A 16913-nucleotide genomic window follows, 5' to 3' on the forward strand; every position below is an offset into this window, starting at 1 on the left:
ACTTCATAAATGAATCATGTAAGAAGGAGAAATGTAAGTGGAGCACAGTACTATCTGATAGTTTGATGTCTTCAGCACCCAAATGCTTAGCAAATCTTAACAGGTAATATCAGTCTGCTCACAGTGTCTCAGCATCACACCCAAAGCCAGTCTTCCTTAATAAATATCCTCCTCAGAACTGGGCTTTGAGGCCAATGGGAATAACCTCACCTCTCCAAGTTTATCAAAGTAGTTTTAAACTGCCTGTGACTGGGCTGGACACTGAATAGAACAGTGCAATTCAAAAATACTTTCTAGCAGTAGTACTCATCTTTTCTTAAGCTCCACCACACAAAACACAGTTGGAATGAACACCTTCCTGAAGTTTTAATCCCAAGCAAACCAAAATTACAATATTACTGACCAGATTCTTTAGAAATGATTGGCAATTGTTCAAAATGCAAAAGATGGAACCAAATCAACAGATTGGGTTTTCTGTAGGTTTGCAGCGAGGAGTCTGAAGAAGAGTCCTGAAGTGCCTAACAACCCTTTTTGTGCTTTGAAAAGCCTTGGATAAAGAGCAGAGAAATTAACTGGCTTATCTGCAGCTCTGAAGAACATACAGTTCATTCCGTGAACTCCCATGAACCACAGGAGTGGTCTTCAGGACCAAAACATGAACCTACCCCACTTCAGGTATAAGCATTTAAAACAGGAACCAGCCCTTCGCAGTATGCAGCACCTGCCAATACACATTTAAGTGGACAAACTGGTGAAACATACTTAAATCCACATGATTGCTTTGTCTTGCCTCACTTTTCTGCCATCTTTCAAAACCACAGATTTCACTTACAGTCCAAGACAGACAAATACCTCTCCCAGAAAAGTTCTAGTCCCTTCCCCAAAAAGTGGCAGCTAAGGAAGACCTGATTTGGAACACTGAAGTTCTAAGGGGAGGGATGTCTGTTAGAGAATGCTCAGCTTTCTAATGACAGCATTGTCAAAAGAAAAAAAAAAAAAAAAAGGAATACTAGAATGCAGAAGTCAGCCTTCCAGACAGCTTCTTGATAGCTTACTGCTATTGAGATTTCTTTGGCTGAAAGCTTTTGGTGGGCAGGACAGAAGTCTACTGAGAGAGGATTTTCAGTGTGTGAAAAAGCACAGTAATTACTTTGTTATGGCAAAGCAACTACAAGTCTAAATATTACAGAAAACATGTTTACGCATTCCTAGATTTCCACCTAGTGAACCAGCCAATGAAGATCACTCCATCTCCTGATGAAGTTAAGGTTTTCACTATGAGCAGAACAACTTTGCCAGACTTTCTGTGTGACAAGTTTTGTCACACCAAACAGCAGCAGCATCATGAATCTCCATCACTGCCAAACTCTCCTGTATAAAGTTGGGAATACATCTACATATCTACACCAAAGACTAAATCCAAAAGCAGCAGGGTTGCCCTCAGTGGACCCAACATAGAGCTGGAATTTGACAGAGAACAAATGGAGAGCACTGCAACAAAATTACAATACATGTCATCTTGGTTAGAATGGTAAATATTGGATTAATACAGGCACAGACAGAAGGTATACTGTGCTATTCCAAATTTTAGTGACAAGGAGCGTACCTTGTAAGAGATGAAATTTCTCATGATGCATAGGGAATGGTGTTCTGTCTTTCTCATACAGCCATTTACAGGACACCTTATCTCCCTTAACACCAGGCACTGTAAGCCAGTGATTTACTTTTGTCAAATCTGTGTACATGGTGGGTTAACAGAAGACTGCAAGAACATATTTCCCCCAAAAGAAAAGGCAACTGCACACTCTCCTTTAAAGACTGAAAGATACTGGAAAAGCTGAACTGTCATCAAATTCAACTACATAACACAGCTTTTAAGGGATCAATAATAAATCTCCTTCACCCTGTACAACAAAATACCCAACATTCATGTGTTTTCTGAGAAATCTGATAAGCCACTGCTTTTAAAATACTGCTTCTAGAACAGTAGCCCATGAGGTTTTTTTCCAACATTGCAGTGGAACATTTCTTTATTTGGTGGAAGGAAAAGCACATCATAGTACAAGACCTCAAAATGCAAAGAGATGGTATGCATAGAAGGTGAATAAATAGGTGTGATGTTTATACTGCATTTTAAAACAAGGAAGGAATGCCTTTGTCCAGACCTAGGTCATTCCTCTCTGCAAGGTTCAGGAACACGGGCACGTTGAAAATACTATTAGGGAAGTTGTTTTTAGCACATAGAAAGTTATGTCTTTGCAACATTACAAGAAATGTTTGACCACAAAAAAAAAAAGCCTTAATTTGAAGAGGATAAAGGAGATCGATATGAAAAAATATTTTCATTTTACAGATATGCCTTAAGTACCATACATTTTCCCCTTTGTATCAGTATTTTCATTTCAATTTTTAGCCAGATTACTTTATGGATCTAATATTTCAATTGCTTAAGTTCTTTTTCAGAGTTGCTAAATATTTGGCCAAGGACCAAAAATAGGATTATTTGTACATCTCATTATACAATGAGACAAAAGAAAGTCAAGTAATCAATTGTACAAAGCTTTCACACTTCCTTCTCTACCCAGGTAAATAGGTTGGCCCCACTAAAATGCATAATACATGCACACCCTGGAAAGAAAGCTCCTAGCCCTTATCTCCTGAAAAGGTGAAAAACTATTTACTACTTCAATAGTAACCTTTTCCCCCCATACTAACTAGTTATTTTTTTAGTTAGCATTAGTTAAAAGCATGCTGGTAAGTTTATTGTCCCTTGATTAAACACACATATGATTCATATTAAAATTTAAATTGAATGTTTAAAATCTTAAACGCTTCAGAAGCCAACATTTCAATTTGAGAAAACTTTCAGTGCCACGTTCAGCATTTTACTACTCTCTCACAACCTATATCACTGGAGCCTGTCTGCCAGACACATACATCTGATTCATTCACATAATTACTAAAGTACCACATAAATCCTGCAACCAGAACTATATTAGGAATTACACAAGGGTGCGACTGACCTGGCGACAAATGCCATATACCAATAAGCTGGGGGACTGTGAGGAAAGGAAGAGAAAACAAAGAGGTGGTGCTTAGGAGAGGCGTATAAAAGCTCCCTGATGAAATACAGTTTAATGATAATCTGAAAGTCACAGAAAACTCCAGCCCCATAAAATGCAAGGCTGGTACATGATTCGGCGTGTGTGCGTGTGGATTGGTTTTAACTCATCTTAAGTGAAGCTGGTAATGCAAGGTCTATCCACTAGTCTGCAGCAGAAATTGAGCTGAAGTGCACAAAAGCAAGATCTTCACTGCAATGATATGCATGTGGAAGCCTCAACAGAAGCACAAAGAGCGAGCAAAGCGACCCTGAATTCCATTAGGTTTTTGCTTCTTTTTTTTTTTTTCTTTCTTTAAAAAAAAAAAAAACAAACAAAAAACAGAACATTTCAGACATATGCTTCCCCTTGAGATGGTAATAGGTGGGTTGGAAAGATTCCTCTGATCGGCTGCACACGGAGTTCTAGCAGCAAGTAGGGAAACTGGGAAATTTTGGATGAGCTTTACTATTTAGCAGCATTCTGGTGGTATCTGTGCCGCCACACTTCGTGTATCTTTTTGCACCATTTATGAGCATTCCCACTTGGGTCCATCAGGTAATATGTCCTGTTTGGCTATAAGTGAACAACATTTTAATGAGTACTACACACACAGTTTAACCAAAGAGAAGTAATTATTTTGCACCTACTAATGAAATAATTACTCAGAATCAGTTCATAACCTTTCCAAAAGATAAATCCACTTACAATTATATAACATTATCTATTACCAAATAACCATGCATCTGGCATCTCAATACTGTTAAGCAGTCAACTGACAATATATTTTTGGTACACTCCTTGTGATCCACTATTTACAAAGAGGCCTAATTTTTTAAGAGTCCTTCTTAAGAACTTCCTTCAAAAGGCCTAATTTTTAAGAGTCCTTCTTAAGAACTTCCTTCAAATCCCCAAATCCACTTACAGTTTATTTATACATGAATAATTAAAAATACACTTGTATTTTTGTGGGAAATACAGTCAGTTTTTTGTTGGTGTTTTGGTTTGGGTTTTTTGGGATTTGGGTTTTGCATGTTTTTTTTGTTTTTTTTTTTTTTTTTTTTAATTAAGACTATCAACACTTGTATTTAAGGAATTATATTTTCCTCCAGAAAATATTTATGTGTTAACAACTTATAACAATTGTCCAAGGACCTCAGTACAACTTACAAAGAAATTAAAGTCACTTACTGTGTGAACAAAAAATGTCTTAAAATTCTTGGCTTCTGGCCGCAACTCTAAAGACCATGGAATTTCTCCTTTTAGAACTTTATTGACAGGATCCACATAATACAGGTGGGGCCCTTCTGTGAGCAGCAATTGGCGCCGACGTGCAAACAATCCCTAACAAGAAAAGTAGAAGCAGCAATGCAAAAAAAGGCATGAGAAAAAAAAAAAAAAAAATATAACTGTGTAGGTCTCAATTTAACAACAGAGGTAGAATTAGAACAGCTCAGTGATAGGATAATATGTTTGCATTCAGGGGACTTTTTTTGTTTTCCTTTTGCTTTACTTATTTGACCCCATTCCTTTTTTAGGGGTTCGCAGTGCATTTCTACTACATGACAAAACACAAGTACTATTTTAAGAAAGCATCTTCAAGGTCCAACAAAACATAAAACAACTAGCTGTACAGAGTGAAGCAAAATCTATTTGTCAGATTCCAGCACATTAATCAATACTCACGATTTTGTCGAGAAAATTAGGAACAAGCAGGTAGTGAGTTAGATGACAGAGAACCTACATTCCTGTAAAGCTGGCACAGACTACTGTTGCTCATCTGTACTATGTTAAAGTTATAACTTAAAGCTGTTCTAAGGTCAATTCTGCCTCTCTTAGGACACAGGCACTAGTCAGATTCAGGAAAAACACCACAGTTAAGGAACAATATGGGCTTGTATTTTATTTTCTGATATTTGTGACTTGATCCGCATGCAGACATGCATCAAGACAAAGTATTTAGTGGACTATATCAGACTGGGAGGAGGACGGGGAACAAAAACTCATTTACTACAGTCTCAACATGAAAGCATCAATAGCACATTTATTTTTAACCTTTTCAAAAAAATCAAGATCACACCACTAAACTAAGAAAAAACAATCAATTCACAAGAAAAAACTACATTTAAAAAAATAAATAAAACAATGTAACACCTACAAATAAAGGAAGCTCTAAAACAGGTTCCTTGTCTATGCTGCAACTGTGCAAAAATGTGACAGATGAATCTTGTTACAGGGAATTAAGAAAAGCCCATACCTTTCGTTTGTCCACTGGACCCATTTTTAGGATTAAGTTATTTTCTACAAACTGATGCCTTAAAAAAAAAAAAAAAAAGAAAAATAACTATTACTCCAGAAGTAATTCTTTCACAGAAACAGCTTTTATTATCATCATCATCAAGCAATTTTTCATGTCTCTCCCTAGTGTCTCCTTTTCCACCACAGAGTCCTGAACAACTTTACTAGATGAATTTTGGACTCTTCCTCATTTGACACCAAAGATTTTTTTTCTAAAATCTGACAGGGGGGGAAAAAAAAAAAAGAAAAAAAAAAATCACAAATGAGAAACTCCTCTCAAGAGTGAAGAGAAATTCTAATAAGTACTTTGTCTGGAGGTATTTTGGTTAGATAGCAACAGAATTATTAAAAAAAAAAAAAAAAAAACAACCCAACTTATAGCAACTGTAAGAAAGAAGGAACCTTTTCCAGTTCTAGGACTCTGTAGAGGGAAGACTTCTCACCACTGGTAGAGCATCATTTCTGCCTGTATTATAAACATACTTCACATCATCTTCTAGACCTTGTAAATTTTAGAAACATAGTATTAGCTTTTACTGCTATAGCTTTAAAAATAGAAGTCAAGAAAAATCTACTTGCTAATTATTTGCGTGAAGGTATTCTGGATTCCTTACTTCTGTGCAAGTAACAGATGAGCCCATCCCTGGAGGTGTTCAAGGCCAGGTTGGATGGGGCTTTGAGCAACCTGCTGTAGTGGAACATGTCCCTGCCCATGGCAGGGGGGGCTGAAACTACATGATCTTTAAGGTCCCTTCCAACCTAAACCATTCTATGATTCTATATTCAGAGATCTTACCAGGGATTTCCACCAGCTTGTTTTGCCAGAAGTAACCTCTTTTCATCCTCAGAAAACTGTAAGTCCAGCTCAAAGGAATTGTTGTCAAGATCATGAATATACTGCTCAATATTTCCTCCTGATGTCTGTGGTGTACTCGTCTCTGGGGCGGACAGTGAGTGGGAAGAGGCAGAACCAGAAACTTGCATGCAACCAAATTGACTCAGGAGATTGTCATACTAAAGGAGGAAACAAAATCAAGTAAAGAAATTTCTTTGATTAAAAAGCTTATTTTGCACTAAATGCCAGCTTTTAATTTAAGCATGCTTTTGGGCAAAAAGACAGTCTACTCTCTACAGATTAACAGGCACTTAACCAAAAAAGTATGCTTGGTCAAAAGCAGTCAAAAGCAGGCCAACCATTTGTTTTTTTTCCCCGAACACTCACTCTATCAGAAAAAAAAAAAAACCAAACCTGACTGGTTCAAATTTTAACCAGCAATTTTATATTAGATTCTTAATAATTGCATCTTCATTAAAATATAACTTATCAATAGTTTCAATTAAAAATATTTAATATGTAATAATTATGCTTTAAGGAAAGTCTCAGGCAGCATTGGAGCTGAATATAGCAATAGACAAACATACATTTCCATAACAGTCTTCATCATCCTCTGACATAGCAGGTAAATACGCTGTAAGTTTTGGGGGTGTCTGAAGATGTAAGTTTTCCCACACAATGGATTCGAAGAAGGGGTGAGCCTTAAGAGGTCCATATCCTCCCATTTCTTCACAACCTAACCTGTTGGTAGCATCTAGAACCTGTGCAAATTAGAATCAAGTTAACACGCATAAAATAATAAGGAAAAGGCAAGCATAATTCAAATTTGTACTGCAGCATGCAAAAAACATGTTGAGTTGGTCTCACTGCTCTAAGGATACATATCTAGAATATAAGGAGACTGCTTATAATACAATAAATTATTCGTCAGTATGTCTTATCAGCAAGGTTTTGTATTAGACTAGCTCACAGATCTGAAGAAAGGAGCACTTCTTTGGGTCCACACAATTTTTCTGCTTTGTTTCTTCATAAAGACAGAAACAAAACCAAGCAAACAAGGCCTGATGGAGCACAGCTCATTTAAGTATAGTCCAGCACCACATTCTAGTGATGCAAGAAGCTATGGAAGCTACAGTTGGTGTCAAACTTCAACCTCTCAAGCACCCTAAAACTGCACAGTTCTCAGTATGTTGATGCAACCCAGACCTTACCATTCAGCAGGCACCAGCTTGGCCACAGAGCTGGCCTGGACACAGAAACATGCTGCCAGGCCCTTTACAAAGGTTGCACTCATCATCATCCACAAACGTAAAACAGAGTTTCCTCCTCACCCCCTGCCCCATGCTAATATGCTAGAATATTGAACTTCAAAAAGCTTATACCACCCCCAAAACATTCTCTGCATATTCATTTTAGTGTCACAGCTGTATCTCACTGCTAAGGTAGGAAGAAAAAGTAGATCTATCTGTCAGACATTCACAGGCACAGTAATTCTTTGGCTGATACTGTCGAGACATGCATTAAGTGCAAGGTAAGTGCATGTTAAAATGCGAGGTAAGTTGATTTACATTGTAATGAATATATCTCCGTGATGAATCATTTAGTTGAAAACTGTTCTATACGTTGTACAACTCAACAAGAATTAATCTGAGTACACTCTGAACCTAAGTATTTGAACCTTAACTTCTGAGTGTAATGCAAAGTATTTCAAACCATTTGCTTCCATTTCACTGAGAGACATTCCTTGTCCATGCTTTAGAATTCAGACTTAAAAAAATAATAATCAAATGATAATTTAAGTGCTGTTTATGGATGTTGATTTTCAAGACACTCCTCTACAGTCAGTAACACTCACAGTCTACTTATTATAAGGTTTGCAATAGAGTGCATAGAAACTTTAGGAAAAAAAAAGAATGTTACCAATGTCATCAAATCATTTCACAGCAGCAAATATTTACCAATAGCTTTTCAACAAGGTCTTTTGCCTTGGGAAAAAATTTTTCTGGAAAGTCATATTCCAACTTTATTATCTTCTGGAATATAAGATACTCATTTCTGCAAAAGAGAAAGACATTAGCTCTTGTTACTAGTTCTTTGTAGTTCTTTCAGCTTAACAGTACACAACCTGGACAAACATTAAACAGGAGATCTACAAGTTAAGTCACATTCCCATAAATCTTCCTAGGGTAAAGGGGTACACTCTTCCAAGTATCTACGATCCTGTAAGCACCAGATACTTGAATAATAACAAGAAAAGTCCAAATGGCTAAGTACAGAGGTGCCTCATACCCTCTTCACATATGATATAAATTACATGTGAAATCCTAGGAAAAATTAAGGAATCTCTCTCAGGAACTCTTGTTATAACTGTCTAAGCATCTTCATGACATCAGAAAGGACAAATAAAAGCAGGCACGACATTAACAAACACTGCACCATAAAAAGTTGTACTTCAGAACTAGTAGTCAGGTAAAAGCCAAAAGCAAGTCAAGAAGTTTATGATTCACATGTAAAGAATTCACTTAAAACTCTTACCCAGCTCTAAATGGAGGCAATCCAGCTACCAGCTGATATATTATACATCCCAGAGCCCAGAGGTCAGAGCTTCAAAAGAAAGTAAAAAAACCATATAGCATGTTTTCCTATAACAGATCTTTAAACTAATTTTAAAAAAATAATTAAGCTTCTGCTAGTTAGAACATAGCACGAACACATTAGACAAACCTGCCTAGCATAATTTCCACACTATTTTCACTTCATTCATTAACAGAAAAGTAAGGTAGCAACAGAACTTAAAAAAAAAAGTTTATAGTGACCATCCCATAACAACTGACTACAAACACATGTGCAAGACAGCTGCATTATCAGTCAAAATAATTAATGGGTATGTAAGGAGACTAAAAAGTTAGAATACTTATTCTCCACTACCACAGTTCAGAAATGCATCCAACTTAATGCAATATATGCTCCTTCACAATTAAAATCCCTTCATCTGAACATTTTATGCAAAAAAAAAAAAAAAGAGTCACAATATAGCTTTTTCACTTAAAGCTTTTCTTAAGACACAAACAAAAAGGCAGTATATGGTACATGGGTGAGGGAAAGTTAAGTTTTAGTGTGTTGGCCTGAAAGAGTATTTTTAACTTATTTTACCTCATGATAAACTATACATAGATTTGATTAAAGCTTAGAAATCCTCATGGAATTCTAAAATACTAACAGAGACTCAAAACTACACAAAGAGTTTTCTGTAAAGATGAAGCATTATGTAACTTCTAAAAGGAGATGATAGCCTGATGGAGTCTTTCCATTAGCCAAACCAGTCAAAATCTCATTATTAGAAGTAAAAGTGGAAAGTCTAATGGTATTTCTATAATTTCAAGAAACACTAGCACAAGTTACCAGTTATTCATTCAAGAGATCTCTTTTCCCTATGATTTGTCAGCGATTACTTTGAATATTCTTCCAGCAGTGTAATAAAATAGATATATAACAGTCTGTAGGTTACCATCAAGAACCAATTTAAATGAGGTAAGAAATTTCTTAAGGGTATCACTCATACTGGGCACAGAGATGAGTTTTAAACCATTGCAAACCCCAAGCAAAGCTTGGCAAAGATAACTGCAAGTTGATCCAAATACACGCCAAAGAAAGCTGCAGCCTCTCCCCTAACTGACAGAATGTGATATTCAGTTGCTTTTACAGCAGGAACTACCATATTAGAGGAAGCTTATATAAAACAGAATTAAAATATTTATATTATTTGGATAATAGAAAAAGGTTTTCTGATTTATTTATGGGTAAGAGAAATCCAACTTCACATTACACACCTTCTCCTGACAACACCTAATCCTGCCTGGAGAACTCCAGAAAGCAGATTAACTGAGGAAATCAGCACTCAGACAAGAAGCAATACTTAAGAAAAAAGTATTTCAAGCTCTCTTAAAAAACTTTATACTCAAATCATCTTGCTTCTTTGAAATACTAAGCTTGCTTGCTTTATTTATCCCTTTCCCCCATTTGACAGTATCCTGACAGAGTCAGTAAAGTTCGGAAATACAATGGAGTCCTCACCTTTTACAGGCAGATTTCTCTGTCAGCAGCTCTGGAGAAACATATTGTGCTGTCCCTACAAATGAGTTTGCCCGCGCTGGTAATAAAATTGAAAGAAATAAGAAATACATACTTATGGAGAAGCCAACTTACCCCTTCCCCACTGCCCCCACCAGATAAAAAAGTCCCCAAAGGCAAACTACTATTGCAAGTTATGTAACACTACAAAGAACCCACAGGAATTTAATTTCTCTACCCATCCACAAAACCTCCTTGGAAGAGATAAATCAATAAATCTCAGTGATATCTAACTGGTTCAAGAAGCTAGGCACTTAGGAACTTTGTTAGGTATAAAATCTACCAACACAAGCTTACTATATTCAAGTAAAAAATTAAGTTTATAAAATTCAGTTCAGCCTAGTCCTTTTTTCAGGCACTGTGTGCAGCATCATTGATTCACAGGTTATTTCTAAGCAACTAGTGACAAGAATTCTATAACCTTCGCATTTGAGCAATGCTGATAGTCACTGGGGTTAAATACATAAGCAGAGTAACAACTTACTGTTTCAGCTGAGCCACAGTAACTATTAATTTGCAAAACAAGAATACAAACTAAAAGTAGTTTGAAGTAGTTTACCTTCCCACTGTATTGGGTGATCTAGCTGGCTATACCACTACCTCTTCTGACACAATCTAAGTGAAAGTCAAAACTCTTTCAAGATCTCTCAGTGATTTTGTTAGATAAGAGGTAATGACGTTTGAAGAATATAAATTGGTAATTACAACACACATACATTTTCAAAGGACCACTTGCTCTAGTTATCTGTGTCACATGATGAAGTAAGTAACGGCATACCTTGTCTGCTATCTGCAGATAATACTTTTGCTGTTCCAAAGTCTGTTATTTGAATGTGCATATCTTCATTTAGCAAGATGTTCTCTGGCTTAAGGTCCCTGGAAAAGGCAGATTTTTATATTTAAACAGCACACAAATTAAAGTTGCAAAACTGTCTAGTGACTTATGTACCTGATGATATCGTAAATGATGCAGGTATTCTATAAACATTGTTGTGTCAACTTTCCGCTAACTTGTAGCTGTCAACACACAGGCTGCTAATGGATTTTGAAAAGCCTGTTAATTAACATTTTTTCTAAAAACATCTGAAGTAATGAATAACCTCAAAACTAAGCTATTGTGCATTTCACTTGTTCAATAAAAATGAAAAAAACAACACTTTCACTCTCAAGCCTTATTTAAATAACATCTGACAGATTGATATGGCAGTAAGATCTAGACCTGTTCAGTCAGTGCAAAACTCCAGTGCCAAACAATGGCACCCCCCAGCTAAACATCCAGAACAGATAAAAACTGTAAAGCACTTCCACTCTTTAAGAATGGCATGTTTACATCTGTCACATACAAATCCACGTATAATCTGTATTTCAAAGACATGCGTACCATTTGTATGGACACTGCCTCCAATTCTGCATAAAACCAGACCTCACATTATCACACATGCAATATACAGCAATACAGAGTTAGATGTCAAGAAGTTAATTTATCAACAACATAAAAATAGCATTGGGCTACACTGTTATGATATTTACTTTGCACTGAGTTTCTTCAGTTGACAAGAAAAGCTGACACACTTCCCTCCTAAGAAGTATCTTTGGGTGCTCAAAGAAGTCTAGAAGCATGGGAGTTGTTTTGACTGACTTGTAAGAAAAGATAGTGCAAATTCAAAGCTGTTTCCATCAACCACTGTGCAACATTATTTTCCTCATATTAGAGCCCCGTATTATGAAAAAGCATGGGTTGTACAGTTGTACAGTTTAAAGCCTATGAACTAGCACAGAGCGCAATTGGTATGAAGTAATTATGACACACAAGCCATAAAAATCCTCTTCATTTTCCTGTAACTATTCTCAGAGAGAAGTAGAAAGTAAATGAATGGAACAGACCTTTTTAACAGTTGTGTGGGTTTTTTACATATACGTATGTACGTGTATATATAGTACTCTATATACAGTTTATGTAATATATCACATACCTATATTATATATTAATGTTATATTATGGATCTAGGATATATCTATATATCTAGATACATAGAGAGATATATCTGCAGTAACTTTCCCAGAGTAGACTGGCATCTTAAAGTAGTTCAATCTCATGTCACATTTCTTTAGGCAGCAGAAAATCCCAAAAGCTTTCAGGCACTGGTAGAGCTATGGACTTATAATGAAATAAACTTTATACTAAGTTCTCTAATTGCACAAGTTCACTGTTTTATTTGAGCTTCTCATAGTGGCCTTCATATGAAGACAAATATAAGGCGGATCTTTTATAATACAAGATTTTCAGTATAGGCTTGGTAATACAGACAATCATGCTATATTCATTTTGTAAGCATTCTCCCAGCCTAACACATGGACTATAAAATCAACATGAAACTGGGAGTTCTTGAACTTCCCCCACCCACCTCCCCACCGTAGAAAATTTTATGCTTTTAGTACTCTCCACATCTAGCCCTCCTTAGATTCTATTCCCAACTATTTCACAGAACAGTATTACAAGAATACATTGTCCTTTTAAATATAACTGAAAGTAATAATGCTATCAGAGTTACAATCAGCCGCTTTTTGCCAACTAGCATCTACTGTTCCGTGAACAACTGTTTGGGAACACGACACCATAGATTTCTTACCCAAAAAGAAGTTCTGCAGCTCAGATTTCTCATACTTACAGCTTTAATTTGTTTAAAAAACATGAATGACAAAACATGTTTATCCAGACAATATAATTACATCAAGAACAACTGCAAATGTCCTATCAAAAACTTTGCTAAATTTCACCATTTACCTAGTTATTGTTCAGCTTTGTGGGAACTGTTCACTCAGTGAAAACTGACATACATTTATTTTATTTTTCTTGATGACATGCTGCACACTATTTCACACACCAGCAGAATTCTGGTTTCTTTTGGTACATAATACCACAGAAACCAAAAATAGTTAACCAAAGAGTCAGCTTCTTTTTTTTTAGACCAACTGATCAAGCATGAAAAAGACAAGCTTTTGGTAATGTGAATTCTAGGCCAAAAAGTTTTCTTTTTTTCCCCGCTAGAACAGTTGGTCTAATAACAGAGATTGGCTCTCCTCCTAAAGTGTTTTTTTTTTTTTTTTTGTTTTTTTTTTTTGTTTTTTTTGTTTATCTCCCTATGTTAACAGCAGTACAAATGCTAATGAAATGCTATTATGCTCTCATTAGCTTTCCATGAAATCCACATTTGCTTTAGACTTCACAAAGAACATTTCTAGAAAAAACACCTGGTGCATAATCAAATGCATGTTGATCTCAACTTCGTATTACCTGTGAATTATTCCTTTCCCATGCAAATACTCCAGGGCTGATACAATTTCAGCAGTATAAAACCTGGTACAAGTCTCATCAAATGAGCCAATTTTGCGTATATACTTTAGCAGCTCTCCATTTTTGGCATAGCTAAGCCCAAAATCTGAATTTAAGTATAGTTAAGGTCTATGACTAAACCATTCTAAAACAAAAAAAAAAACAACCCACACCTCATTCCAAAGACAAGAATACTACTAAAAATACATGAATAACGGGGAAGAAGTAAATTGGTTAGTTTGAAACTTTACATGGCAGCAACGTAAAATAATTTCTTAAATATATTAACAACCTAGGACACAGGTCCCAATTTCTTAGCACAGCAAAGCCTACATGAGGGGTTAAATCTGTAGTTTTTTCCAGATAGTCACCTGAATAATTCATTTAAACTGTACACATTAATTGCCCTCAAAGAGAAGTATTTACAGTTATAAGGAGCATTCAACTTAAGTTTAAAATTGCCGCATCATCTGGAAAGTTCCAAAGTCAGCCCAGTGCTCATGGGCAAGTTTTTACATTACAAGAGAGCCCCTGTAAGTTCTGTTGCTGCATGCGTGTACGATGTATGCATGTACATGCACACGCACGACACAGGGCCTGTTGGCACTGCTCGCAGCCTCTGTGAAACACAGCTACTTATTGAGCCCAAAAATGGACTGATCTATCCTTTTACCCTTGGCACAGCCAATTCAAAGCAGGAAGTTTAGGAGGAAATTCACATGATTAAGGTTTTCTTCACAAGAAGAAAAAAGCCAACTGCAAACCAGTGAGCTTTCAAGATGAAACTGCACTTGGCAATTATTGCTAGGAAGAGAACTTGGGAAACAGTAGCCCAAACAGAAGAGTTTCAGCTTTCTATTATTCAGATCATTCTGTAAACACTTTTACATAAGAAAAATTTTACTAGATCTAATTGTTCAAATAAGAAATATTAGTAAATAAAGCTTGCTACCCCTGTATTTTAAACACAGGAGTTGTGCTGTTTTACTGTATATATCAGAAATAAAACATTTCTAAAACATTTCTCATATACCCCCTTTTTAAAATTTTATTATTTTAAACAGATTGTTTCAAGTTGCTCTTCAGCATTTATCACGTGGACAATACAAATTGTTTTATTCAACCCCCAACCCACAAGTCACGCACTGTTCTCTTTGAGGGGGCACACTCATTCTTAACTTTTATTAAAAGCATGACTGAAAAAAATGCATTGCAAACATTAAGATATTTTAAATACCTCAAGTTATATTCATCATTCATGTCAGACAATGTTTCAAAGGAATCAAAACTGGGGATTGTTACTTTTAAGAAAGTGGTACAGCAAGTTTTAAAATGCAAAGGATACATAGCTTTTCATCATCCTGAAAAGTGAAGTAGAGTTTCACAAAGAAAGGGTGATCCAGGCGGGACATTACATCTCTCTCTCGTGTCACATATGGCACCTTGTTTTCTTTTATGATATGACGTTTTTCTAGAATTTTAACTTAATTAAAAAAGACAGAGTGAAAATGCAGGAGGTATAACCAAATGAAGTCCATCTAAATAATTTGCTTGGGTTTTTTTTTGGTTAGGTAAAATTACCATAAAACCACTAATTCTGTCTTTTGAGCAGGTGTTTTGTAACAGGACTACATTGATACTGTGTTTTTAAAGAGTTCATGTTGAAGGAGTCAATACTTACTGGCATATTCTCTAGAACTTGCCAATTCTCGAGCCAAGACAACCTGTTGCCAGAGGAGAGAAAAATATATTTTAACCAGTCATTAAAGACATATGCTAACATTGATTTTGATCTTCCAGCAAGTATTTAGAATACTGATTGTCCAAAATAAGCTATTACATCTGCAATCAAGCAAAATATTTAAGCGTGTGTTCATATTACACTGCCTTCACCGAGGCCTCTGGAGAAATTCAGTTCAGCATCACAACGCTTATTTTGCTAAAAGACTTATAGACCTGACTGGGTTATCACTGATTTACAATTTTATTTTTTTTTCCCCAGAATAATTCTGAAGATTGTAATGTAAGTCACAGTAAATTGCCAAATCTTCTTAAGGGGGGAAAATACCCAAACGAGTGCACTGACGAATATTCATAGAAATCCATCACAGTACTTCTTAACATAAATGGTAAAGAGTGAAAGATAAACGTTATCTGAAAGATCAAAAGTAAGAAGACAGAGCTTTCAACTACTTACTGGTTGTTAGGAAAAAGATTTAAAGAAAAAGAATGAGAGATTTCCAATCAGTAGAAGCAAGGCATAAAGTTTCAGGAAAGCAGTTCTACATTTTTAAAGCGAAAAGCTCTTGGAGGAACACAAATTAAAGCTCATCTTCAAGAAAGAGCTTCTCTAAGAGGCCACTTTTAAGACAATCTGAAAAGTTCTCTTGAATGAAAACAAGCAATAACATTGAAACAATAGATGACTACAGTTTGGTTTTTTCTCATTTTAAGTTTATATCCATTCCAATAACTTGCTAGAATCTCAACATTATACTTTTAAAAAAAAACAAAACACTGCACCAGACTTGCTTCTAATCCACTTACCTTCTAGCCCCTTGCAAAATCAGTTACAACACAGTACTCCAAAATATTATTAAATACACCTAATACTAAATGTTAGGCATTTAGGAAAAAACTTCTAAACAAGGCAGTTTTTCAGGTGAACGGAGTGCATGCAGTTGCTCTCTTTCACAGTATTTGATCAATGAGAATTTCTACTAGATACAATCTGTTACAAGCTGCATCTCTGCAGAGGGAATTTGAGACCCTTCTGTGTACACAGGTAACATTATTTAAAGCTGTGCAAGCAAATGAGAAATGTTCTTACCTCTCCTAGTTTTTCTTGCCAGATTTCATCAATCAAGTGTACCATTAGAGCTACTGAAAGCAGGTCACTTTAAAAGTCAGTTCTTAAATAAATACCCATATATATAGCGTTAACTTTCTGCATTTTAGAAATTGATACTTCTACATTTTCATAAAACAATTCAGTGCCATCAGTAAAACAAAAATCCAATAGGCAGCCTTGCCTATATATACACACATACTGAATCCATAGTCAGATGGCAGTAGCTATCAACTAACACAGGTGAAAATATATCTTGGCTAATATGTCTCAAACTTGAATTAAGCTGTATAGCTCCACAGACTGACTCTCTTCCAGTAGAAGCTGAGAAAGGATACTGGAGAATTATCCCTGTTCTTACTTTCT

General features: G+C 35.8%; 1 protein-coding gene across 1 annotated transcript in view; it reads right to left on the reverse strand.

The window, feature by feature from the left end:
• Positions 1-16913, reverse strand: part of LOC309677456 (BTB/POZ domain-containing protein KCTD5) — a 66928-nt gene that overhangs the window by 35411 nt on the left and 14604 nt on the right. Inside the window, exons 3-13 of the mRNA XM_082490254.1 lie at positions 15381-15423; positions 15045-15182; positions 13661-13805; positions 11144-11241; positions 10309-10384; positions 8770-8838; positions 8193-8289; positions 6822-6995; positions 6196-6413; positions 5359-5416; positions 4293-4445 (exon numbers count right to left, since the gene is read on the reverse strand). Coding sequence (XP_082346380.1) covers positions 4293-4445; positions 5359-5416; positions 6196-6413; positions 6822-6995; positions 8193-8289; positions 8770-8838; positions 10309-10384; positions 11144-11241; positions 13661-13805; positions 15045-15182; positions 15381-15423 — 1269 coding nt within the window. The remainder of the gene's footprint in view (positions 1-4292; positions 4446-5358; positions 5417-6195; positions 6414-6821; positions 6996-8192; positions 8290-8769; positions 8839-10308; positions 10385-11143; positions 11242-13660; positions 13806-15044; positions 15183-15380; positions 15424-16913) is intronic.

Source organism: Vanellus vanellus (assembly GCF_965231255.1).
Source record: "Vanellus vanellus genome assembly, chromosome: 14".
NCBI classification, from domain to species: Eukaryota; Metazoa; Chordata; class Aves; order Charadriiformes; family Charadriidae; genus Vanellus; species Vanellus vanellus.